Here is a 25,845-nt window from a genome sequence, read left to right on the forward strand (position 1 = left end):
TTCCACCATGTTGCCCAGGCTGGCCTCAAACTCCTAGGCTTAAGTGATCCACCCACCTCAGCCTCCCACTGTAAGATTTTTAAGAATTTTTGTATTTAGCTATAGGTGATCTTTGGGGATATTGGTGAGAGCTGTTTTCATAGTATGATGGAAACCAGACACAGTGAACCAAGTGAATTGAAATGAGGTTGTGGGGGCATCAAGTACGGACTACTTTTTCCAGGAGCTTGGCTTAAGAGGAAAATGAGTACATCATACTGGGTAGAAGATAATGTAGGATTGAGGAAAGTGGTTTTGTTGATGTTGTTTTCCTTTTCTTTATTTTTAAAAAATCTTTACTCTTAGTTTTTGAGATGAGAGAAGTAAAGCAGAATAGTCAAGTAGGAAAATCGCAGAGAAAGGCTATTTGTCTAAGGAAGAATACTCTTTCCTTGGAGGCTAAAAAGGAGAAGAAATTGACCATTGGTAAATTTAAAAATACTACAAGTAGGACATATTTGGGGTATCCTGCATTAACTGACTGCCTCAATTTTACTTCTGAAGGAAGAGCTATAGTACGTATTAAAACCAAGGTTAAAAATGGTAGAATCAGAGAGATGAGACTTTTTGTAATGATGGCCATTGTGTGAGCTGGGTAGAGGCATGTGGAAGACTTTCTGAGTACCAGTGAGTTGACTGTCAATGTGTAATCACATCAACTGATAGTCTTGTGTGATTTTTATTATAGGACTCAACCTGACATAGGAATTGGGACTTTTTAAGTTCATCTGTAGTTGGTGGTTTTGTTGTTAAAGTTCGGCGGATGAACAGTTTGAAGAAGGTGTAAGCAAGAGATTGGCTAAAATGAAAAAATACCGTGGTTAGGTTAGAGAGCCAAGATTTAAAGCTAGTAAAAGAAATCTCAAGGGAGTAGTTCTCTCCTTGACAATGAAGCATAGATAAAGCAGAAGGAAGGGGGTGTAATAGCTGATTAGATGGGTAATTAAAGCCAGAATTATGGGAAGAGGGTGGAGTGAGGAACCTCGTGCTTTAAAGGTAGAAGTTGTGATAAAAACACCAAGATAAAAACATGGCAGTGGGTGACTGAAGAGGCATGGAGTTGGGGTCATCTGAGAATCTGGAAGTTTGGCAATAGGTTGATAACATGGGCTCTAGAATCAGTCTATCCACATCCAAATCCCTATGCCTTCACTTATTAGGTATGTGATCTTGGGCAAATTATTAACTGCAGCAAATGTTGGTTACTTTTCACTGAAATGGGAATAGTAGTGTCTCATTTTAGATTTGCGTTGGGATTGAATGAGATAATTCACATGAAGCATTCAATCTTTGGTACAACTCAAGTACTCAGTACACTTCAGTCGTAGTCATAGTTATTTGATTATTATTGCTAGCTCCTTTTCTTTTAAATCTCAGCTTATACATCACCTCCTATGGGAGACCCTCTGCAGCCACACTGTAGACTATAGACCCCTTTAGGTAACTCTCCATCATGTTTTAGCACATAGTACCATCTACTGTAGTTTAGTGGTTGCTGAGACTACCTCCCTAATTAGAGTTAGCGTCTCTGGTATTAAAACTATGTCTTATTAATATTTCTTAACCATATGCTTGATAAATAGGAAGTATAACCACTTTCTTTTCAAGTATTAGTTGAAAAATCAGTTCCATTTCTCTTTTGATGAGGAATCACCTGATTACTGGTTGTTAATAAAGTTGATTTCTAGCATACTGGTAAAACTTGTAGAATAAGAGCAAAAGGTAAAACACAATTCCAAGGGCTTTTGGATCTTATTTTAAAATTTTCTACACAAACAAGTAAGTAAACAGTTCTCAATTTACTATTTTGGGTGGATGGAGCGTCTTCCAGCCTGCATTGAATTTAGCAAACTGGACAAATGCAAACTTGTTGCCCAGAAAATGAAGTTTGTTTCTGAGGCATTTAAAAAAATGTTTGCCATAATGTCAAACCATGATTTTAATCATGAGGGAAATTATATTTAACTTTATTTGAGCCATAGATGGTGGAATCTGGATTTGGAAATTCTGCTTTTGGGGCCAAGGGAGGTTGGTAAATGTTTCTAGTCTCATTGGTCTGGGCCTTAGTACCGTGGAGATGTTATTTATTGTTTATCCAACTCACAACCTCATTCTAGCCTTTGAACTCATTCTTATGTGGACACATGACCTTTTTATTATCACTTTTGTTGCCACGAAGTATTTGGAAACTGAGGCTTAAGAGGGGCGGCTTATGTGATTCATTGTAAGTGCTATATTTCTTAATTTATTACTTTCTTACAAAGCTTTACAAAAGTGGCTTGATTTTAAGATTCTTTAATGGCTTAATGTGAACGATTATTCTTTTATTTGTATACACTTGCAAAGAAACACAGCATCTTCTCATTTTTAAACTTAAAATAGATATTTACTTATTCTTAAAATATGTATTAATCCTGATGGTTTAGTGTAATTTCCAAATATATAATCACCATCCTGGTTTTAGAGAAGCTAGACTTAAGGTTTTTTTCTTGATTAGAGAAATATTCCAAATAAACTTAAATTAAGTGTATTTATAAGTCTGTACTACAGTGATTCATGTCAGCTTGAGATAAGTGCTTCAATATATAATATAATGATGGTTTATCTGGAACTAACCAATCTGTAAACACTTTATTGGGCGCCTAATATAGTGTTATCTATGCTGATGTTTCTGTCACTTCATTGTTACTGATTTTTATATTATAAATTTGTTTTGCTGCCAGAAAGCAAAATGTTATATATGATTGCTACTAATAGTTTTATGAGAGCCTGACAAATTTTAAAACATTGAAATTTCTTTAGTTGGACAAAACACTATGTTGTTACTATTTCTTCTAAGGTGCCTTTTATTTTGGTGACAGTCAATTGGAAACACATATTTTCCCTTTTTGGATAATAAAATAGTCCAAAAAAGAGGCAATATTTATATAAAAATTATTCCCAACTAACATGGTTATAAAATACGAAGAAAAGGACTCGTATTTTCTAAACTGATTGCTAATGAATTTTAATGCAGATGATTTCCATTTCAGTCACATTAGAGATTCTTGTTTGATGATATGTTATACATCCAGTGTTGACAAGGATTTGTTCCTAATATTTTACGTGCTTTATTCCTAGAATTTAACACGTGAACTGGAGAATGGGGAAAAACAGCAACTGCAGATGTTGGATCGACTTAAGGAGATCCAGAAGCACTTTGACACATGTGAGGCTGAGCGCAAGCATGCTGACCTTCAGATCTCAGAGCTGACTCGCCATGCAGAGGATGCAACCAAACAGGCTGAGCAGTACCTCAGTGAGCTCCAGCAGTCAGAGGCCCTGAGAGAGGAGGCGGAGAAGAGGAGGGAAGACCTGAAACTGAAAGCTCAAGAATCCATTAGGCAGTGGAAGCTTAAACACAAGAAGTTAGAGCGAGCATTGGAGAAACAATCTGAAACTGCTGATGAACTGACAGACAAGAATAACCAGGTATAAAAGCCACATTCCCAAGGAATGGTTTTTGATGTGACCCAACCATTCATTTATCCATCCTTTGACGAAACACCTGAGTGCCATACTGTGCATATAATCCATATGTCCTTGATAGAATAATCCTTATATCTTGGCTATTTCAAAGTAGAAAAGTTAATTTTTTATTTTTTTTACTTAAGCCTTTTCATAGTTTAGTTTTGAGTGGCTTGTCAGAGTTGGCTCACACATAGATCTACCCTTTGCCCCAGTTTAGGTGTAAGCTTTCTAAATTGAATTATTCCTTAATCTTCTAATATTCCAATGGAAGAAAATGACTAAATCTTCCTTATTTTTATGTAATTTTCCTCCCAGTGCATGTATTTTTAAATCCCATTTATTTATATTTTTCAATTGGTTAGAAAGAAGCATTTTTAAAAATGCAGTAGTTACTAGGGCCATTTTTCTGGCAGCAACCGTAATGGGCTTTACTTGAATGCGTGACACTGAGGATCTCACTGACTGAGCAGTGTTATAGGATCACAACCCTCTCAAGACTTTGCTTTTATGTCCTTTTGATAGCAACAGAAAGCATTTCACTGATCTATGTATGCGTTTCACATTATCTTTTCTCTTGTATAATCAGTTACTTTAAATGGATTTTATGTTCCTATGTTAATTCTCATCTGATAGATCTTTGGGTTGAATTAAACCCAGATGTTTATAAGATAATAAGCAGGAAAGTCATGATTGATTTTTATCCATGTTCATTCTCGGTTTATCATTTGTGCTTTGTCATTTGTCACTTGTCAAGAACTCTGTACATTCCAGAAGAATAATCATTTGGATAAGTTGACTTTCTTTGGAAAGAAAACAAAATGTAGGGGATTATATTCGTAAAATCAATTTTCAGCATTTAAGAGTGACAGATGCTTATTTCAGATGAGCTGTCATGGAAAAGATACTTTATCTTTTACATATGAATTTCTCGGACATATAGATGAAAGAAATGATCATTTTGCCCTCACTGCGGATTGCTTTTCAACCCATCTGACACATACTGGGTGGCTGGTTGCCCTGAAGTAACGCAGTTCTAACGCTTTCAGACTTGTGTCTGAACTGATCTGATCCCAGGAAATTGCTCTATCTTCATTATTCGGTTGTCAGCCTGATCTGGCAACTAGCTCAATGAGCCTGACTATAAGGTAGGTAGCTAGAGAGAGGAGTGGTTGAGGGAATTGATTGATTGAAAATCTCATCTGGAGATTTTACTTAATTAGAAGAGATTTAGAAGGGTCCATGTCATCAGACAGTATCCCAATTCATGGTGCTGAGATTTTTCTAGGTTGAGTTTTCAGAATATTAAAAATTGTTTAACAATCATTTCCCAGAATACTTCCAATTATTTTTATCACTTAGCATTACTAATGATAAGCAAAGAAGCAGTTTTCAAGTGATTGCCACAGTTAGGGTTGTAACACAATTATCACAGCAGGCATTGTAATTTCTCCTTTAAAAGCCTTAAAAATTAATGCAGCATGTTGCAGTTAGGGCACTGGTTTTTCAAGGAAAAAGAGTAAGAAATATGTTCAGTAAATCTGTGATGTGGAAATACATGGTAAATCATTTTTCAGAAATTAAAAAATATATATTAGAGAGTATTATTTCTAAGGGATATTTAATTCTTAATAAAATCACAAAGTCACCTTAAGGCATTTATAATACAGTTACTTTCTTTTTGATTTTAAGGCTAATTATTTTCAAAAAGTGACTCTAAGGTATTTGGAAGTGTATATTAAAATAAAAATTATACTGATTTCCAAATATAACATATTGTGGCTTAAAGAATAATTACTTAATAAGTAGCCTTACTGAGTCATTTTATATGCTCATATGATTCTATTCTCATATTTGCAATATGGTTTTGTGCCTACTTGCCAATTTTCTCTTTCTAGCATAAATTATTTTCTGCTTTAAGATTTACTACTTAAAAAATAAAAAATACTAAAAAATCCGTAAAAAATAAAAAATACTAAAAGACAAAATGCTTTTTTACCTTTTAGTATATTTTTAGATATAAATTTTAGAAAAAAATTCTCTGATTTCTTTCTTTTTTTCTGCTTTTTACATTTCCGGAATCTTAGTAAGATTATCAGATATGTATCATGTTGTAAAACTACTTCATTACTGACGAATGTGTAATATCAAATCGCGTATCACTGCAGGAAAAAAAAACCCAGACAGATTAAATTGTATACTTTCCTCAAAAGACAATGAAATGGATATTTACATCAGGAAATCATGATATACGTCAGGGATATGTAGGTAACAGATATTAGGAGACCGAAAGTTTGTAGATACAAATAATCTAGTCGTAAATTGTGGTATTTTTGCTTCTGTTTTTCTTTTAAGGTGCTGTTTGAAATCATTGGTTTGTACAGGTGCTTTGGAAACGATAAAGGAAAAAATTGGACTTGGACTCCGATCATAGTATATTGCTTTTCTGAATATTTCCAATTTTTTTCATTTTTAAAAATATGGATAATGGGAATACTTGCTAGGGTTTTTTCCTCCCATGCTGAATTGGCAGAATAACTGACTTGCTTATATATTGAGCTTTTTCCTTGATAGTATTTGATGTCAAGAATCTTAAATTACCATATTTTCTTTCTGTGTATTTCCCTCCTGCTGACAGAAAAAAAGAATTATATATAATATATGCTATCTTGTAAAATCTGAATTTTTGAATGGTTGAAAGTAAGAAGGATCAATGCCAAAGTGTACTATTTTTTGTTCAAGAAACGCTAGACTATGTTTTAGTATAATCCAGCCATCTGCCTGCATTTTCCCTCACATGCAGGTAAAAACAAAACAAAACACACATTTAACAATCCCCTCATCTACCTTGCTGTAATTAAAAAAAACCTAACTGTATATATTACTTTGTGTTCAGGTCTTTGAGGAGTTGGCGTCCGTTCCTATAACTGCCATGGTTTTAGATAGTATCATGCTTTTGGCTTCACACAGGTTTTCAGCTCTTTTGGCTTCACACAGTTTTCAGGTCTTTCAATAATCTTTTCTTTTGCCCCTTTTGGAAGCTTGGTTTGCCTGGTTAGAACATCCTTTTCCCCGTTTTTCTCTTGACTGCTGGCTAGTTTTTTCATTTATGCCCCTACATTTCTCAAGGATTTTAGCACTTGGCTTTGCATCAACCTGTTTTATGACATGCAATTCTTGCCATCATCCTTAGTAACTTCAGAGTTCAAGTCTGTAACTTACTGAAGCCTGTATCCTTATAATTCACTGATGTCTTATTTTATAGTGACCTTAACTAAAATAATTCTACTTCAGTGTCTGATTTCTGTGTTTATATTTTATCTTCATCTTTAATTGTTCCATGTCCAAACCTTCCGTTTCAAAGCTCAGTCTCTGATCTTTCATAATTCTTCTATTCCCTACCCCCTAGCTTTTTAAACTATTAATACCCAGTTTTGATCTTTCTACATTCCTCTGGTTTGCTAGCCATTTTCTGGATTTAATTTTTTTCCTGTCACATTGGACTTCATTGAAAGCTACTTTGATGATGTTCTCACCAACATCTTCAATTTCTTTCTTCGCCCTCATACATTTTACTGATTTATAATCTGGAGTCAACTCCACTTTCCACTTATTCCATTCCTTCTCCTAAATAGTAACAGCAAAACTTGCATAGAAGTGTCAGTTGGCTTCTGTAGTAGTCATGGTTACCTCCTCCCTTCCCCTATCCATTCCATTTGATAATTAATCTAAGACCATCACTAAGTACAAAATTGTAGAGAGGTGAACCTAGAGCTTTCACATACTGTGTCTGGAGCAGTTCTGCCTGGAATGATTTTCTTTTCTTTTTTTTTCCCCCCCTTACCTGTCTCAGTGGTCATGTATGAATGCCTGGAATGATTTTCTTGTGGTTTAAGTCATTTCAGATTGGGATTTTCTCTTGCCCTCAGCAGAAGAAATTCAAGTTTATGTAATAAACTAGAAATAAGAACTGAAATTGTAGGACTGACTGCGAGGAAAAGTAGGTTTAGGGGCAATAGAGGATCATACTGTTCTAAAGAGAAAGATAGTAAACCTTGCTATGCGGTTGGAAGCAGTTGGTTTAAACCATCAGAAATCATATTTAGAGGCCTCGATGCTATGAATCAGAGGATAGTATTAAGTGACTGGTAGGAAAACTTTAGGATGTTGGAGTATGTTGTGTACATATTTCAGCCTTTAGAAAGTTCTTACAAGATAAAGACAAGTTTAAGTTGAAACTGGTCGTCTAAAAGCAGAGAGTTTTGTTTGTTTCTGTTTGTTTGTTTGTTTTTTAAGGTGGGAACCCTGAAGTCTGCAATCTGTAATCCAAATTGAGTATGAGTCTGATGATTTGGAACCCCTTAGGCTTGGAAAAGCCAAATTATTTATCGAAACAGAAGTTAGAGCAAGCACAAGAGGGAGGCAGGAAACAGGAAAAAAAAGAAAAGAGGTTAAAAATCAAGCCTTTTCCTCGGGATCCTTTCAAGTACTTAAGCATTCCTGGCCAGACAAAGGGGACCCAATTCCACTGTTTTGATTTGCCTGATGATAAAGGCTACTTAACTGAGGGCCCTAGGTATGTCCAGGGTATTGAGATGGCAGTAAAGACATTGACATTTTCAGACTCAGAGAAAATGTCTAGACAAAATCTTAAGCTGTGCTACTAGGCAAGCAATTAACCAGAAGCAAATTGGCAGAGCTTAGTTTTTAGTATCTGTATTGCCAAAGAAATGCCAAACTTGACCCACCTGGTCTGTGACTGTCTGCCCTGAGGCTATCTTCTTTGTCAGGAATTGATGTGAAGCTTGGAACACTACAGAGACAGCAAAAGATGGAGAGTTACAGAATAGCAGAGCCTGAGCTTTGAGGGATTCTTCTTGAACCACCCTACCTCTGGACTTCCTGTTATGTGAGAAAAAGAAATACCTTTGCTTTTTAATCCAATTTCAGGAAGACATAATGTTTCATAATTAAAGATGCTTTACATGGTAGGACTTCATTGTGAAAATATTATTTTAATCCTCAGCACTGCCTGTAATTCTCTCAACTCATGCCAAGAGGGCTAAGTTATCTGCTTCAAACATATGTCACTATATTGAAGACCCCTACCCTCGTTCAGTCCCTCCCACGTTATCTTTACAGCCCAAACTTGATTCTGTCAGTTTTTGTGTTCTCTAGTTTGGTAAGTGGAATGACCCCTACCCACCAGGAAGTCACCCTAATTTCTGGAACCCATGAATATGATAAGACATTACTCCTGGGATCACATTATCTGGATGGGCCTAATCTAATCACTAGCCCTCAACAGAAGTTTTTTTCTGGCTATTGAGACATGGGGACGTCGGATAGAGTTGACGCTTGGAAAGGCTTCATCCAGCTATTGCAAACTTTGAAGATGGCAGAGTCCACGAGCCAAGGAACAAGGTTGGCTTCTAGAAGTTTAGAATAACCCCTGGCCAAAAGCTAGCAAGGAAATGGGGACCCAAAGTCCTACAACTGTATGGAAACAAATTCTACTAGAAACCTGAATGAGCTTGGACATGGATTCTCCTCAGCCTCCGGATAAGAACTCTGGCCAGCTGATACCTTGATTTTAGTCTTAGGAGGCCTTAAGTTGAATACCTTGCTTGGCCTTTCAACCTATTGGAAACAGTGAGATAAAAAATGAGTATGGTTTTAAGTACTAAGTCTGTTGGAAATTGTTATGCAGCAATAGAAAAATAATATGTCTACCCTTAGGCTCATCTATATTGCTCCTACCTTACATTCTTTTGAAAGTGAAATCCTCCATCTGTGTACCAGAGTTCCTGCTCTTCAGTTATCCATTTTTTTCACAGTAGAAATGGAGTCTTGCTATATTGCCTAGGCTGGTCTCGAACTCCTGAGCCAAAGCTATTTTCCCGCCTGAGCCTTCCAAGTATCTGGGATTACAGTTGTGTGCCACTGTGCCTGTCTGTTTTTACAGTTTTGATCACTACTTTGCATAAATACCTCCCTGAGACCCTAGGACCTCCTTGAAATTAAATTCTTCTCTAACTTTTTGTTTCCCCGTTTTCACTGATCTTCATCACAATCTTATGAAATAGCTATTATTATTTTCTCTAGTAAGAGAAATGATTTTCTTGAGGCCATAGAATTGCCCATGACTGAACTAAGAATCAAATTCACTTCTTTCCAGTTGGAGCTCAACTGCTTATTCTCCTTTTATTAGTTCTCATGTTAGCTTTGTGCTCTTTGTTTCAGTTAAAACTGAGAAGGATTGGGGAAACTTTTTTTTTTTTTTGACTGATTGACTCATTAAATTTTATCATAAATTGTTTTATACTAAAGTATGAAATGTAAAGTGTAGAAATGTCTTGCAAATATTTGCATTTTAACTCATTATTTGTAATTCTGTAATGAGTCTTAACTGGTTCCTTTTTTTCTTGCCTGTTTCATGACATGGTGTGAGCATCAGTAAGTAGGCACGGAGATTATCTTTGGTGCCAGTGTTGAATGGAAAACAATCTTGGCTCCCTTGGCTGCCCGCTATTTTATTTTCAATAATTTGGTGGTGAGAATTAGAGGCCACAAGGGTTAACCCTTGACATCTGTCCCTCAATGTAAATCGTAGAGAGGCTGGCATAGAATGATGGAATTCTAGGCCCTTGACTTCTCACTTGAGCCTTTTCCCAACCTCTCCTAACTTAATCTTATGTTTACCTTTGTGGGCTTCAAGGCTCCCAGTTGCATATTGGTGAGTTTTTGTCACCATTGATATTTTTAAAATAATGGCTGAATGTACCATACACTTTCTTATATTGTACCTGCATGTTTCCGTATATTATTTTCTCTCTCTGTTTGGGGTTTCTCCTTTTTAAAAGTGTATCATTGGGATGCACATCATTGTTATTTTAGGTAATACTGTATTACTTCAACCTCTGGTAAATTTTCTTTATAATGAGAGTCTTTTCTTTCCCCATTTGTTTGCTCAATTTTATCTACATTTAAATAATTATTTGTGACCATGGATTGAAATAAGTTTTGGTGATGAAAATCTGAAATACATTCAGTATGTTGCTATTTCAGGACAGTTATATATTTCCCCCCTTTCTGGTGTAAAAGTATTTTTTTTACAAAATGGAAAAAATACAAAAATTATTGATGGATTTTTTTTTTTTTTCTCCATGTGGGTTAAACTTTATTTTGCAAACTGGCAGACTCTATGGTGAATTTTACAGTAACTTTTCTTTTTGCTTCATGTTCTTAACCTGATAGATTTTGAAAGAAAAGGATGAATTGAAAAGCCAACTCTACGCAGCATTACAACAAATAGAGAATCTTCGAAAGGAATTGAATGATGTCCTAACAAAGCGTGCCCTTCAGGAGGAGGAGCTTCACTCTAAGGAGGAGAAACTAAGTGATATTAAGGCTCATCAAGCTGACCTTGAATTGGAAGTCAAGAATTCCCTGGATACCATTCATAGACTGGAAAGTGAATTGAAAAAGCAGAGTAAGATCCAAAGCCAGATGAAAGTTGAGAAAGCTCATTTGGAGGAAGAAATCGCAGAGCTCAAGAAGAGCCAGGCCCAGGACAAAGCTAAGCTTCTTGAGATGCAAGAGTCCATCAAGGACCTGAGTGCCATCCGAGCAGATCTCGCTAATAAATTGGCTGAGGAAGAGAGAGCCAAGAAAGCAGTGCTTAAGAACCTTTCTGACCTCACTGCACAGGCAAAATCCAGGGATGAAGAAACAGATACCATCATCACACAGTTAAAGCTGGAACGAGACGTGCACCAGAGGGAGCTGAAAGATCTCACATCATCACTGCAGAGTGTGAAAACGAAGCATGAACAAAATATCCAGGAGCTGATGAAGCACTTTAAGAAAGAAAAGAGTGAGGCCGAGAATCATATCAGGACACTGAAGGTACCTTTGCTGAATTATCCTGATGATACTGAAGGAATTTTTCCGGTGGCTCATGAAGTTAATAAAGCGTAAACTTTTAGAGATCATTCTGTATTCCCAAGCACTGAAGGGAAGATAAAACCAACAATAAAGAGGCTTATTCATGCCTGTTCAGCCAGGTTGAAATGAGTTATAACAGCCACCTGGGAGCACCTATTTCAGAGCATTGAAGCCCTTTATAAAGAACGTTTAGCTGTTTGGGGAGTTCAGGAAAGGCAGAGGTGGCAGTAAGTCATGGACCTGAAAAGTGCCCTCATCCAACATTTATGACCTCCTAAAATATAAAAGGCAAAGACTCATCAAGGCCAGAGAAGCTATAACCACAATCCTTATTAGTATGGTAACTAAAGTGGATCAGCTTATGGGCTGTGTAAACCCAAGGCTTTTGAGATTTACTCCTTCTTTTCCAAATCAAAGTAGCCTGGGTAAATGTCTAATTGGGATCTTGCATTTGAGGAAATGTTTCTAAAGTCTGATGTTATTAGCATCATCACCATGCAGGGCAATCATTTTATAACATGAGTGTCAGGAGTGTGATGAATCTGTTCCTCTTCCCGTTTTTGTTTTTTTTTTTTTTTCTTTAGCACTTACCATCATATGATACAGATTCTGTACTATTTGTTTTTTAATCTCCCTTTATTAGAATGAAGACTCTGAGGATAAGGATTTTTGTCTGTTTTGCTTATAGCTATATCTCCGGTACCTAGAACAGATTTTTGGAACATTGTTAATATCTACTGAATATAGGTGAATGAATGAATGGATAAATCTTCAAAGGTTTATTATTATAATGGTTTTCAAAAGTCTTTGAAATGCAACTACTACTTTAAAAATGCTTATGATGCAAGATGAAATGATATTGAAATAGCTGACATCTGTTAAATGATATAGCTGTTTTATAAGTTCTTCCCCAGTCCTAGATAGCCTTCTGGCATTAGTGGATTTGGGGTCTTCAGGTGGTGTGGTGGGTCAGAATGGAGGCTAGAGAGGTAAGAGACCCTTACTATATTTCATTAAACCTAAGACACCTTGTAAGATGCATCACTGCTGTTATTACTAGATGCATATGCTCCTAAGAAAGAAAAATGCTGCCTCCTGCCTATGAAACCATGATATGCTATCAAGTATAAGAACTCCCAGGTCAGAGATGGTAAAATGCAGAAGATACACATTTTAATATTGATGAACTATGGAATAATAATCTTTCAGAGATGTTAAATATACAAACAAAAGTAGAATTAGGGATATGGAGAAGAAGAGCTGATCTTATAGAAAACAAAATATATATTACATGTTGATTGATTGGCTGTGATAATAATAACACTACCAGTAAACATTTTTTTTCAACATTTTGTGCCAGTCACTGCTCTAAGTACTTTACAAGTGTTAATCATTTCATACCCACCTCACCCTGCAGATTGTGTGGTATTATTTTCTCCCTGATGAGGAAATTGGGTTACAGAAGGTTAAGTAATTTGCCCACGGTCTTAGAGCAGGAGGGTGGTAGGAAAAGGATTTGAACTTAGGTAATTAAGTGACTGTATTCTTAACTGCTTTGCTATTCTGGAAAAAGTTTACCCTTAAGGGTGGGTTGATAATGACTTTGGGTGACTAGGTGGATAATAATGCTATTGCCAGCGTAGAGGATACAGACAGGATAGAAGATTTGAAGAGAACAGGGGCAAATCTGGTTTGCTTTGTTGTTGTTTGCATATTGTGTTAGATGGGAGGACTTCAAGCTTAACCAAGAAAATCTAGGTGGAACAGATTAGTACATAATAATTGGTAGGGTCAAGAGTTGAGGGAGAAATTGAGATTAGAGTGAAATATTTGTGAGCCAGTAATTCTTAGGTGGTAGCTGATATCATGGGATTTGGATGAGATTGTACACAGAATAAGAAGAGGATGAGACTTTCAAACACTAATGGTTTAACGAAAGAATTTAGAAAAAGGACCTAGCAAATAAAAATAAAAGACCATATGAGAAATAGGAGGAGAATCAGAAGAGAATGATATCTTGGAAATCCAGGTAGGACATTTTAACAAAGTTATAATTAAGAGTGATAATTGTGACAGGCAAGCTTAAAGAAGTATAAAAAGCCTTCATTTCATTCAACAGAAATTGATGGAGAAAGGACATGAGGAGATGTGAGGGGATTTGATAAAAAATAGAATATATAGCATTCAACAGGAGACCAGGGATCTCTTCCTCTGATGGATTGAGAGGAGACCAGTAAGATTGGATAAGTTGATAAGGATGATCTGGGGAAATTGATGTGAATCTTGACTGATTGTATTTCTTCTCTCTGAAGTAGACTAGGACAGCAGTGGAGCAAGAAATTAGGAACAGAGAAGATGAAAACTATTAAGAAGACTGTTACAAACCGAACGAGACTAGTCTGAAACCATGTAAAGTACTTCCATGTGGCTAACATTGAAGAGCAAAGATTGTGGCCAAAGGAACTAGAAAGTTGAGGGATAAAAATCTGCAGCCAGGAGATCATGCTACTGCACTCCATCCTGGTGACAGAGTGAGATTCCATCTCAAAAAAAAAAAAAAAAATCTGCAGTCAGAGGTTGCTTATTTGGTCAGGCATGCTTTTATTGCAGTGCAATATAAGATTTTTCAGAGTTAAAGTCTAAGGTATGGTCATGCAGTGGTTGTTATTGTGCAGTGTTGTGAAGGTGGTTGGGAAAGAGCAGGTCAAATAACTTATCTTGTGGGATGGACATTTGGATATTTAAGATACTATTTTGAAGGTATTAATTGGTCACATGCCAAAAACCTCAGTGAAGAAGATGACAGGTCAGTCAGCTGTTGCTGGCAAGGAAGTGGGGGTTGATGAGAAATAGTGTGATGTCAAAGGAAGGCAAGGTTTTTGCATCAGGACAAGCTTGTAATGATTTGCTAGGAGAAATGGGCATGGCCAAGAGAATAGTTTGTTTTAAGGAGCTTGTGGTTTTCTTGAGGGTGTTGCTGAAACTGGAATCTCCCTTCGCACTAGTAGTTATGTCTTATCACCATTATTATTATTATTATGATTTTTAAATTTTATTTTATTTTAGGTTCTGGGATACATGTGCAGGTCATGCAGGGTTGTTGCATAGGTGCACACTATATCTGGCATTTATCCCCATGTTATCCCTCCCCACCCTTCCTACCCCCTGGTGTCCCTCCCCTAGCCACCCCCCACAACTGATCCACAAAGGAGGCACACGTGTGAAAAGAGCTGGCAGGTTTTTTGTTTTGTTTTTTTTTTTAGTTTTGTTTTTTTTTTAATTATTGCATTTTAGGTTTTGAGGTACATGTGAAGAACATGCAAGATTGTTGCATAGGTACACACATGACAATGTGGTTTGCTGCCTTCCTCCCCATCACCTATATCTGGCATTTCTCCCCATGCTGTCTCTCCCCAACTCCCCACCCCCTGCTGTCCTTCCCCTGTTTCCCCCCTACAGACCCCAGTGTGTGATGTTGCCCTCCCTATGTCCATGTGTTCTCATTGTTCAACACCCACCAATGAGTGAGAACATGCGGTGTTTGATTTTCTGCTCTTGTGTCAGTTTGCTCAGAATGATGGTTTCCAGATTCATCCATGTCCCTACAAAGGACACTAACTCATCGTTTTTTTATGACTGCATAGTATTCCATGGTGTATATGTGCCACATTTTCCTTGTCCAGTCTATCATTAATGGGCATTTGGGTTGGTTCCAGGTCTTTGCTATTGTAAACAGGGCTGCAATGAACATACATGTGCGTGTGTCTTTATAGTAGAACGATTTATAGTTCTTTGGGTATATACCCAGTAATGGGATTGCTGGGTTAAATGGAATTTCTATTTCTAGATCCTTGAGAAATTGCCACACTGTCTTCCACAATGGTTGAACTAATTTACATTCCCACCAACTCTGTAATAGTGTTCCTATTTCTCCACATCCTCTCCAGCATCTGTTGTCTCCAGATTTTTTAAAGATCACCATTCTAACTGGTGTGAGATGGTATCTCAATGTGGTTTTGATTTGCATTTCTCTAATGACCAGTGATGATGAGCATTTTTTCATATTTTTCTTGGTCTCATATATGTCTTCTTTTGAAAAGTGTCTGTTCATATCCTTTGCCCACTTTTGAATGGGGTTGTTTTTTTCTTGTGTATCTGTTTTAGTTCTTTGTAGATTCTGAATATTAGCCCTCTGTCACGTGGGTAGACTGCAAAAAGTTTTTCCCATTCTGTTGGTTGTCGGTTCACTCTAATGATGGTTTCTTGTCTGTACAGAAGCTCTGAATTTTAATTAGGTCCCATTTGTCTATCTTGGCTTTTGTTGCCACTGCTTTTGGTGTTTTAGTCAGGAAGACCTTGCCTGTGCCTATGTCCTGGATGGTTTGGCCTATGGTTTCTTCTCGTGTTTTTATGGTGTTAGGTTTTATTTTAAAATCTTTAATCCATCAGGAGTTAATTTTAGTGTAAGGTGACAGGAAGGGGTCCAGTTTCTGCTTTCTGCACATTGCTAGCCAGTTTTCCCAACACCATTTATTAAACTTGGAATCCTTTTCCCATTGCTTATTTTTGTCAGGTTTGTCAAAGATCAGATGGTCGTAGATGTGTGGTATTTCTTCTGAGGCCTCTGTTCTGTTCCAGTGGACTATGTCTCTGTTTTGGTACCGTACCATGCTGTTTTGATTACTGTAGCCTTGTAGTATAGTTTGAAGTCCGGCAGTATGATGCCTCCGGCTTTGTTTTCTTTGCTTAGAATTGTCTTGGCTATGCGGGCTCTCTTGTGATTCCATATGAAGTTTAAAGTGGTTTTTTCCAGTTCTGTGAAGAAGGTAATTGGTAGCTTGATGAGGATAGTGTTGAATCTATAAATTACTTTAGGCAGTATGGCCATTTTCATGATACTGATTCTTCCTTACCATGAGCATGTAATGTTTTTCCATCTGATTGTGTCCTCTCTTATTTCCTTGAGCAGTGATTTGTAGTTCTCCTTGAAGAGGTCCTTTACATCCTTTGTTAATTGTATTCCTAGGTATTTTATTCTCTTTGTAGCAATTGTGAATGGGAGTTTGCTTTTGATTTGGTTCTCTGTCTGTTATTGGTATACAGAAATGCTTGTGATTTCTGCACATTGATTTTGTATCCTGAGACTTTGCTGAAGTTGCTTATCAGTTTGAGAAGATTTTGGGCTGAGATGATGGGGTCTTCTAAATATACAATCATGTCGTCTGCAAATAGAGACAGTTTGACTTCCTTCTTTCCTAATTGATTTCCTCCTTTCCTATTTCTTCTTCTTGCCTGATTGCTCTGGCTAGAACTTCCAATACTATATTGAATAGGAGTGGTGAGAGAGGGCATCCTTGTCTAGTGCCTGATTTCAAAGGGAATTCTTCCAACTTTTTCCTGTTCAGTATGATATTGGCTGTAGGTTTGTCATATATAGCTTTTAGCATTTTATGATACATTCCGTTGATACCTAGTTTATTGAGAGTTTTTAGCATGAAGTGCTGTTGAATTTTGTCGAAGGCCTTCTCTGCATCTACTGAGATAATCATGGTTTTTGTCTTTGGTTCCGTTTATGTGGTGGATTATGTTTATGGACTTGTGTATGTTGAACTAGCCTTGCATCCCCAGGATGAAGCCTACTTGATCATGAATAAGCTTTTTGATGTGCTGTTGCATTTGGTTTGGCAGTATTTTATTGAAGATTTTTGTGTCAGTGTTCATCATAGATATTGGCCTGAAGTTGTCATTTTTAGTTGAGTCTCTGCCTGGTTTTGGTATCAGGATGATGTTAGTCTCATAAAATGATTTAGAGAGGATTCCCTCTTTTTGTATTGTTTGGAATAGTTTCAGAAGGAATGGAACCAGCTCCTGTTTGTGTGTCTGAGAGAATTCGGCTGTGAACCCATATGGACTTGGATTTTTTTGGTTGGTAGGCTATTGATTGCTGCCTCAACTTCAGCCCTTGTTATTGGTATATTCAGGGTTTCCACTTCCTCCTGGTTTAGTCTTGGTAGAGTACAAGTGTCCAGGAATTTACTCATTTCTTCCTGGTTTACTGGTTTATGTGCATAGAGCTGTTTGTAGGAATTTCTGATAATAGTTTGTATTTCTGTGGGATCAGTGGTGATATCCCCTTTGTCTTTTTTTATTGCATCTATTTGATTCTTCTCTCTTTTCTTTTTTATTAGTCTGGCTAGTGGTCTATTTTGTTGATCTTTTCAAAAAACCAGCTCCTGGATTTATTGATTTTTTGAAGGTTTTTTTTGTGTCTCTATCTCCTTCAGTTCTGTTCTGATCTTAGTTATTTCTTGTCTTCTGCTAGCCTTTGAGTTTTTCTGATCTTCCTTCTCTAGCTCTTTCAGTTTTGATGATAGGGTGTCAATTTTAAATCTTTTCTTGATTCTCCTGTGGGCATTTATTGCTATAAATTTCCCTCTCGACACTGCTTTAAAGGTATCCCAGAGATTCTGGTAGGTTGTGTCTTCATTCTGATTGGTTTCGAAGAACATATTTATTTCTGTCTTCATTTCATTGTTTATCCAGTTGATACTCAGAAGCAAGTTGTTCAGTTTCCAAGTGGTTGTGCAGATTTGAATGTGTTTCTTAATCCTGAGTTCTAATCTGATTGTGCTGTGGTCTGATATACTGTTGTTATCACTTCCGTTCTTTTGCATTTGCTGAGGAGTGATTTGCTTCCAATGATGTGGTCAATTTTGGAGTAAGTGCGATGTGGTGCTGAGAAAAATGTATATTCTGTGGATTTGGGGTGGAGTGTTCTGTATATGTCTATTAGGTCTGCTTGGTGCAGCTCTGCAGTCAAGTCCTGGATGTCCTTCTTAATTTTCTGTCTTGCTGATCTGTCTAATATTGACAGTGGAGTGTTGAAGTCTTCCCACTGTTATTGTGTGGCAGTCTAAATCTCGTTTTAGGTCATTAAGAACTTGCTTTATGTATCTGGGTGCTCCTGTGTTGGGTACGTATATATTGAGGATAGTTAGCTCTTCTTGTTGGATTGATACTTTTACCTTTATGTAATGCCCTTCTTTGCCGCTTTTGATATTCGTTGGTTTGAAGTCCATTTTATCAGAGACTAGGATTGCAACCCCCACTTTTTTTGTTCTCCATTTGCTTGGTAAATCTTCTTCCATCCCTTTATTTTTAGTCTATGTGTGTCTTTGTCTGTGAGGTGGGTTTCCTGAATACAGCACACTGATCGATCTTGACTTTTTATTCAGTTTGCCAGTCTATGTCTTTTGATTGGGGCATTTAGGTCGTTTACATTGAATGTTAATATTGTTATGTGTGAATTTACTCCTGCCATTTTGTTACTAACTGGTTTTCTTGCTTGTTAGCTTACCCATTTTCTTCATTGCATTTTTGGTCTTTGCCATTTGGTGTGCTTTTGCAGTGGCTGATACTTGTTCCTTTCTGTGCTTAGTGCTTCTTTCAGTAGCTCTTGTAGGGCAGGTCTGGTAGTGACAAAATCTGTCAGTAATTATTTGTTCATAAAGGATTTTATTTCTCCTTCACTTAGGAAGTTTAGTTTGGCTGGATATGAGATTCTTGGTTGAAAGTTCTTTTCTTTAAGGATGTTGAATATCAGCCCCCACTCTCTTCTGGTTTGTAGGGTTTCTGCTGAGACATCCGCTGTGAGTCTGATCGGCTTCCCTCTGTGGGTGACCTGACCTTTCTCTCTGGCTGCCCTTAGGATTTTTTCCTTCATTTCAACCCTGGTGAATCTGACAGTTATGTGCCTTGGGGTTGCTCTTCTTGAGGAATATCTTTGTGGTGTTCTCTGTATTTCTTGGATTTGAATGTTGGACTGTCTTGCTAGGCTTGGGAAGTTCTCTGGGATAATATCCTGGACCATGTTTTCCATCTTGGATTCATTCTCCCCATCATATTCAGGTACACGGATAAAGAGTAGATTAGGTCTTTTCACATAACCTCATATTTCCTGGAGTCTTTGTTCATTTCTTTTTACTCTTTTTTCTCTTGTCTTGCCTCCTCTTTTTATTTCATTGAATTGATGTTCAATCTCTGATATCCTTTCTTCTGCTTTATCAATTCGGCTATTAAAACTTGTGTTTGCTTCACGTAGTTCCCATGCTGTGTTTTTCAACTCCAACAAGTTGTTTATGTTCTTCTCTCAGCTGGTTATTCTAGTTAGCATTTCATCTAACCTTTTTTCATGGTTTCTGGTTTCTTTGAATTGAGTTAGAATGTGTTCCTTTAGCTCAGAAAAGTTTGTTATTATCCACCTTCTGAAGCCTGTTTCTGTCAGTTCGTTGCATTCTTTCTCGGTCATATGTTCCCGTGTTGTTGAGGAGTTGTGATCCCTTGAAGGAGAATAGATGTTCTGGTCTTTGATGGTTTCATCTTTTTTGCACTGTTTTTTTTCCCATCTGCGTGGATTTTCCTGGCTTTGGTCTCAGGTAGCTGCTTGATGAGGTCACTTGTCTGCTTGTCGGGATGCTACTTGGTTTCTGTGGACTCCTTCAGGTTGCTAGGTAAGCTTCCTGTGTCTTTTTTGTTTACACTGGGAGTTTGGGCCTGCCTCTTCTGCTGACCTGGAGGTACTGCTGGGTGGTCAAGAATGCAGTCCCGTTGCCACCTAGGCTTCCTGTGTTTTTTGTTAAAACCTGAGGCCTAGTCCCACCCCTTTAATGGTGGGCTATGTCCTTCCTCCGCAGGGCTGGATCATTCAGGGTTCAGCTCGGACTGTGGCACTGGTTGCGCAACCCACTAGAGTTAGTGCTTCGACCCTCTGGGGTTTGTGGGGGAGGGTAGGGACCTGCCCAGCCACACTGCCTGTCTCCCAGTTTTCAGCTCCCTCTCTCCAGTCATGGGGGAGGGGCCCACCCAGCTGCTCAGTCTGTCCTCCATCCATCAGCTCCCTGTTTCTCTGGGCAGGGGGAGGGAGCGATAGCTCAGTCCACAGGCTCTCCCGGCTGGCTTATGGGCTTATGCATTTGCTTAGATCTGTGCACCAATCCGGGACACCGTCCTGGATTATTATTCAACTCTGTGCTTGCAATTCTTGGCACTCGACTGGCAAAGATCCCCTGTTCTGTGTATTGCTGAGGGTTTGGGGGAGGCGCTGTATCTGGACCAGAGTGTCAGAGGGGAGCCTCCGACTCACTGGTCAGATGCGCTTTCTGGGTGAAGCGGCAACCCTCCCTGCCTCTGTCTGCCCTACCTGGGCTTTGCTCACTGTTGGGCCAGACCCATTGAAATGCACCTGGCACCTCGGTTGGAGCTAGGAGATGTCTGGATTTCTTCATCTCTCTCGCTGGGTGTTGTGCACCAGAGTTGTGTCTATTTGGCCATCTTGACTCCCTCCCTCCTTATCACCATTATTTAGATTGTGCGATAATCCACACAATGGTCAGGGTTAGTAATATTTTTTTCAGTTAGAGCAAGATCAAGATCATCTCTATAAGACCATAATTCTCACATTCAGATACACATTCTTCAGTGAGAAATAGAGTAATAGATGTATAGTTTGCTTCATAGTAATTGCATTTGCTAATGGGTACATTGAATACAGACTGCTAACTTGGACAACCTAGTCATACTTCTAAGGAACTTCCCTACGTCCCCCTAGTTCCTTTCTCTACCCCCAACTCCTCTCTTTCAGCCTTCAGATACTATCTGATTTCCTTTCCCAAAATATGTATCTGAGTATGTCACTTTCTACTGAAAAACCTTCACTGATTATTTACTGTCTCTGTAATAAAGTCTCCACTCCAGTCCAGACCCTCTTGAAATGGTTCTCCCTTACTCATGTACATTCATTACCTTTTATGCCTCTGATATTCCTCATACAAATATAGATTCCCATGCATACTTTTCACTGCTCATTCTCCGTCTGAGTTGGCCTCCTAGTCAGCAGGAGGAATAATTCTGCCAAATCCTTTAAGGCCCAAATTTTTACTTCTTTTATGGATCCACTGTAGTTGGAATAAATCTCAACTGAGATGGGGCTAATCATTTGGTCCTCTGTATTTCTGTAGGTCTTTATTGGTGGCTCACATACAGCACATTTAGGCTGCCTTGTGGTTTGGTTTGTTGCATGTTCATAAGTCTCTAGAGGGACAGGCATTAGATGTAAGCCATTTCGTATCCCTTATGGTATCTAGCATAATGTTCCAGAAATACAGAAGATACTCAGTGGATATGAGTTGAAATGTTTAAAAAGCTAGAAATCAGAGTATTTGCTTCTGACTTGGTTTATGATCTGTTTGGTTTAGATTTCTCCATGTAATGTGGCAAAATTGATTTCCTCTTTTTTTCTTAAGGAAGTACTTTGAGTTCATTTGTTTTGAGATGATAACAAAGCTTTAGTAAATTCCCTATGTGTAAAGAATTTAGAATTTATATGCCTTCCATGGATCTTTTGAAACCTTTGAACTTTTTTTTTTTTTCTAATTTGAAATATTGAGATCTGGGAAGGGTGTTAAAGCTATTTCCTAATGTGGTATTGAGGTTGCACAGGAGTTGGAAGAATGACCATGTATTGTGTGAGCCTAGCAGTTTCCTTTGAAGCCAAACAATTTACCCTTAAGGAACAATCACCACCTCATGCTATTTTATTAATATATCCATACTTTTTACTTATATTAATTAAAATGGGTTGATAGCAAAGGCCATCATGGGAGATGTAGTATATTGAATTGTGCACACAATAAGGTTTTAAACAAGTGGCTCCATATATGTTATATTTTTGTGTCTTTCAGCCTAACTTTAATTTATTACTTTTTTGAGTCTAAAAAGCTCTGATAAGTCATCCATATTTTTTCTCTGTACAAATTAGTTCTATTTTTTTGCTCCGTGTAGAATCACCCCTCTCATACCTGTTTTTAAATTTAAATTTAAACTGTTTTAATGACATGGTCTGCTATTAATATTTTCTGGATATTGATCTATCACCTCATTATAACTTCAACAAAATCATTTTATAGAGTCTTTTTTTAGAATGAAAAGATGCCAGATTGGAGTTCTGTATTTTTAGCGTTTGCTGACCATATGATCTTGGTCAAGTTATTTCACTTTTTTTGTGCTTCACTGTTAACATAGGAATAGTAATGTCCTTCTGTATCACTGGGTTGTTGTGCACAAAACATCACTTTGTAAATTCTAAAATGAAATATAAATGTAATAAAAACCACAATAATAAGTTGTTAGTTAAGCTTCAGTATTGGTGTGCTGATAAATATCTGAAAACAAGCTTCCTGTGGGTGGAAAACACTTGGTTTATAGCATTTGCCAAGTTTGGTGGTTCTGAATATCCCTTTCTTGGCTGATTTCAAGCTACAAATGAGACGTCTTTGGAGAGGGATGAACCTGGGAAGAGAAGAGCACAGCTGGCTTTTGACAGTGCCTGTGAGCACACTACTGACTTTAGGGGGAAATTATTCGTATTTCCCTATGCTTTTGATAGAACATAAAGAAAAGTAAAAGCATTCTACTGAAACTTAAAATCATAATTGAACAATTTTCCTGATGAGAGACTTTATTTTGTAAATTTATTTTGGGCTGTGAATATAGGATTGCTCATTAAAAAATCAATTTCTTTGTTAATTTAATGTGGCATCAGGTCTTAGGTAAATTTTGTGGGGTTAATAAAATACAGATTTTGTCTAAAACTCCCAAAACTTCTTTCTTTCAGGAAATTGTTTCCATTGATTATGTTCCTACATACCTAATTAAACTCATATAATAAACTTATAAAAATAAACATATATTTTAGGCCTTATAACATATATTTTAAACAGATTAAATGTGGTTGTTTACAGACTGTTAGCAACTGGTAGGTGTGTTTTGTTAGCATTTCTAGTTGCACCAAGTTGGCTTTTAAAACGCGAAGATATTGTCCCTTTTGGGAGGCAGTGTGGCGTAGTTGAAAGCATGGACATTAGAAAGAATTCCTGGGTTCAAATCCTGACTCTCCATTTACTCACTGTATATCTTTGGGCAAGTGATTAGCTTTATTTTCTTTCTTCTTATTATGGCAATAAGGGCAATAGTAATACCTTATTTCATTCTCAAAGGTTGTTGTGAGGATGAGGAACAAGTATATACCAAAAGGTCTTGGAGCAGTGTCAGGCACATGGTGTTTACGTTATTGTTATTTTAAAATTCTTTAAGTTCACATACCTGACAAATCTTTACTGAATTCTCTATATAGAATAGATTATTCTCAAAGTTTATTTTTTAAAGCTGATTCTGGTTATACCCTAAAGACCAATAAATATGTATTTTACTACACTACTGATATTGAAAAAAGTCACTGGTAAACTTTTTCATATTACATTTGTAGTTTCTTGGTTGTTACACTTCATAATACTTTTTAGCCCCATAAGAGTAGTATTGATAATGACTTATATATAAAAAGTACACAGTTATTTCATAGAAACCAGGAATGAAGTCGAACAGGAATGTTAAGCCCCATTTATAGACCAGGGAACTTACCAGTTAGTACCATCTCCTAGTATTTCCCTTTTGGGACACTTCTCTAATAACTCCTTCCCCTCTTATCAGAGCTGCTCTCTTTTCTTTGGATTTCCAAAATATCCAGCTTTCACCTTTGATAAGCACTTCTCATTCAATGTTGTCAACTAGATTGTTGCTTCTGACTCTCTTACTGTTTATATTTGATATATTTAGCAACTAGTCCAGTATCTATCACTTCGTAAATGCTTGGTAAATACTGATGAGCGATTGAATAAATGCAAAGAACATTTCCTGTTTGTTTAATGTTTATATATGAATTCTTTGAAAGAGCTAAAATCTTGATGTTTTTTAAAATGTGTAATTTCTTTGGTGTATTGTGGCTATGGCTAGTGGACTTTCTCTTTTTTCCTTCTCTTTTTCTCAGGCTGAAAGCTTAGAAGAGAAGAATATGGCTAAAGTTCATCGTTGTCAGCTGGAGAAGTTGAAATCACAGTGTGACAGGCTGACAGAGGAATTAACCCAGAATGAAAATGAGAACAAAAAACTGAAGCTAAAATACCAGTGTTTGAAGGATCAACTAGAAGAAAGGGTAAAAATATGAGTGAATTCTAATTTCAAATTCTAATTTCAATTTTAATTTCTTCTGGAATATATTTTATATATTAATTAATGATAATTGTAGTCGTTCACAGGAAAGTTGTATTGGTACAGAAAAAAAATGACAGTTTATTAGAATGCTGTGACTTATTCTTTCAATCACTCATTCAGCTTCTAATACATTTGAAGTGCAAAAAATTGATTTTAATCTTTTTCTGTTTCTCAAAATAGGAATTTAGAGATGAAGTAGAAAAGAAAGAAATGATGATTTATTGAGGATCTACTCTATGTCAGATATTTATGCCACCTGATTTACCTATGTCTACTCATCATTTAATTCTTACAACTCTTTGGGTTAGTGTCTTAGTCTGAGCTGCTATAACAGAATGCTATAGATTGGATGGAATAAAAACAACAGAAATTTATTTCTCATGGTTCTGGAGGCTGGGAAGTCCAAGAACATGGTGCTGGCAGAATCAGTGTCTGGTAAGGGCATGCTTCCTGGTTCATAGATGCTTCTTCTTGCTGTGTCTTCATATAATGGAAGTGAAGAGAGAGCTCTCTTGGGTCTCTATAAGGACATTAATCCTATTCTTGAGGGTTCTACCTTTATGACCTAATCACTTCCCAAGGGTCCCACCCTCAAATATCATCACACTGGAGATTAGGTTTCAACTATCAATTTGGGGGATATACACGTTCAGTCTATAGCAGTTAGGTTTTATTGATCCCTTTTAATCTGTGACAAAACTGAGGCTTAAAATATGTAACGGTTAAGTGTTCTCTTATGTGGTAGGCACTGTGACTGTTAATTCTCATAGTGAGAAGGTTGTAACTTTGGTACATCCACACCAGGCTCACTGCTTTCCTTTGATTAGACGTATAAAATTATTGGGTGACTTCCATATATCAGGTGTTGGCTATAGCAGATATTTTTAGAAGTCACTACTTCTGAGGTTCTCTTGTGGCAAAAAGTCAACTAAGAATAGATGACAGAATATTGAAATTTGTTTTCTCTGTCTTCCACCCACGTCATGAAGGGCTTTGAAATTGAAGGTAATAGAAGTGAAATGTAAAAAATGACCATCAAAGTATGGATAATAGGATAAGACAGTATATACATGGGACAAATGAATACACATATGTCCTCAATCAGGGTTACTAAAATCTATGATGAAAGGAGTTAGCACTGGGTGGGCTGTCATAAAACTACTCATAGGCCGGGCACGGTGGCTCACGCCTGTAATCCCAGCACTTTGGGAGTTCGAGGCAGGTGGATCACGAGGTCAAGAGATCAAG

The 25,845-nt window shown here is 37.2% G+C and overlaps 1 protein-coding gene across 6 annotated transcripts in view; it reads left to right on the forward strand.

The window, feature by feature from the left end:
- CEP128 (centrosomal protein 128) overlaps positions 1 to 25,845 on the forward strand; it is a 445,248-nt gene that overhangs the window by 150,393 nt on the left and 269,010 nt on the right. For all 6 annotated transcript variants that reach the window (XM_032287728.1, XM_032287725.1, XM_032287723.1 and 3 more), the window contains 3 exons: positions 3,160 to 3,510; positions 10,804 to 11,454; positions 24,374 to 24,538. In XM_032287728.1, coding sequence (XP_032143619.1) covers positions 3,160 to 3,510; positions 10,804 to 11,454; positions 24,374 to 24,538 — 1,167 coding nt within the window. The remainder of the gene's footprint in view (positions 1 to 3,159; positions 3,511 to 10,803; positions 11,455 to 24,373; positions 24,539 to 25,845) is intronic.

Source organism: Sapajus apella, unplaced genomic scaffold, assembly GCF_009761245.1.
Source record: "Sapajus apella isolate SASKATOON/1434 unplaced genomic scaffold, GSC_monkey_1.0 scaffold20, whole genome shotgun sequence".
In the NCBI taxonomy this organism is placed as follows: domain Eukaryota; kingdom Metazoa; phylum Chordata; class Mammalia; order Primates; family Cebidae; genus Sapajus; species Sapajus apella.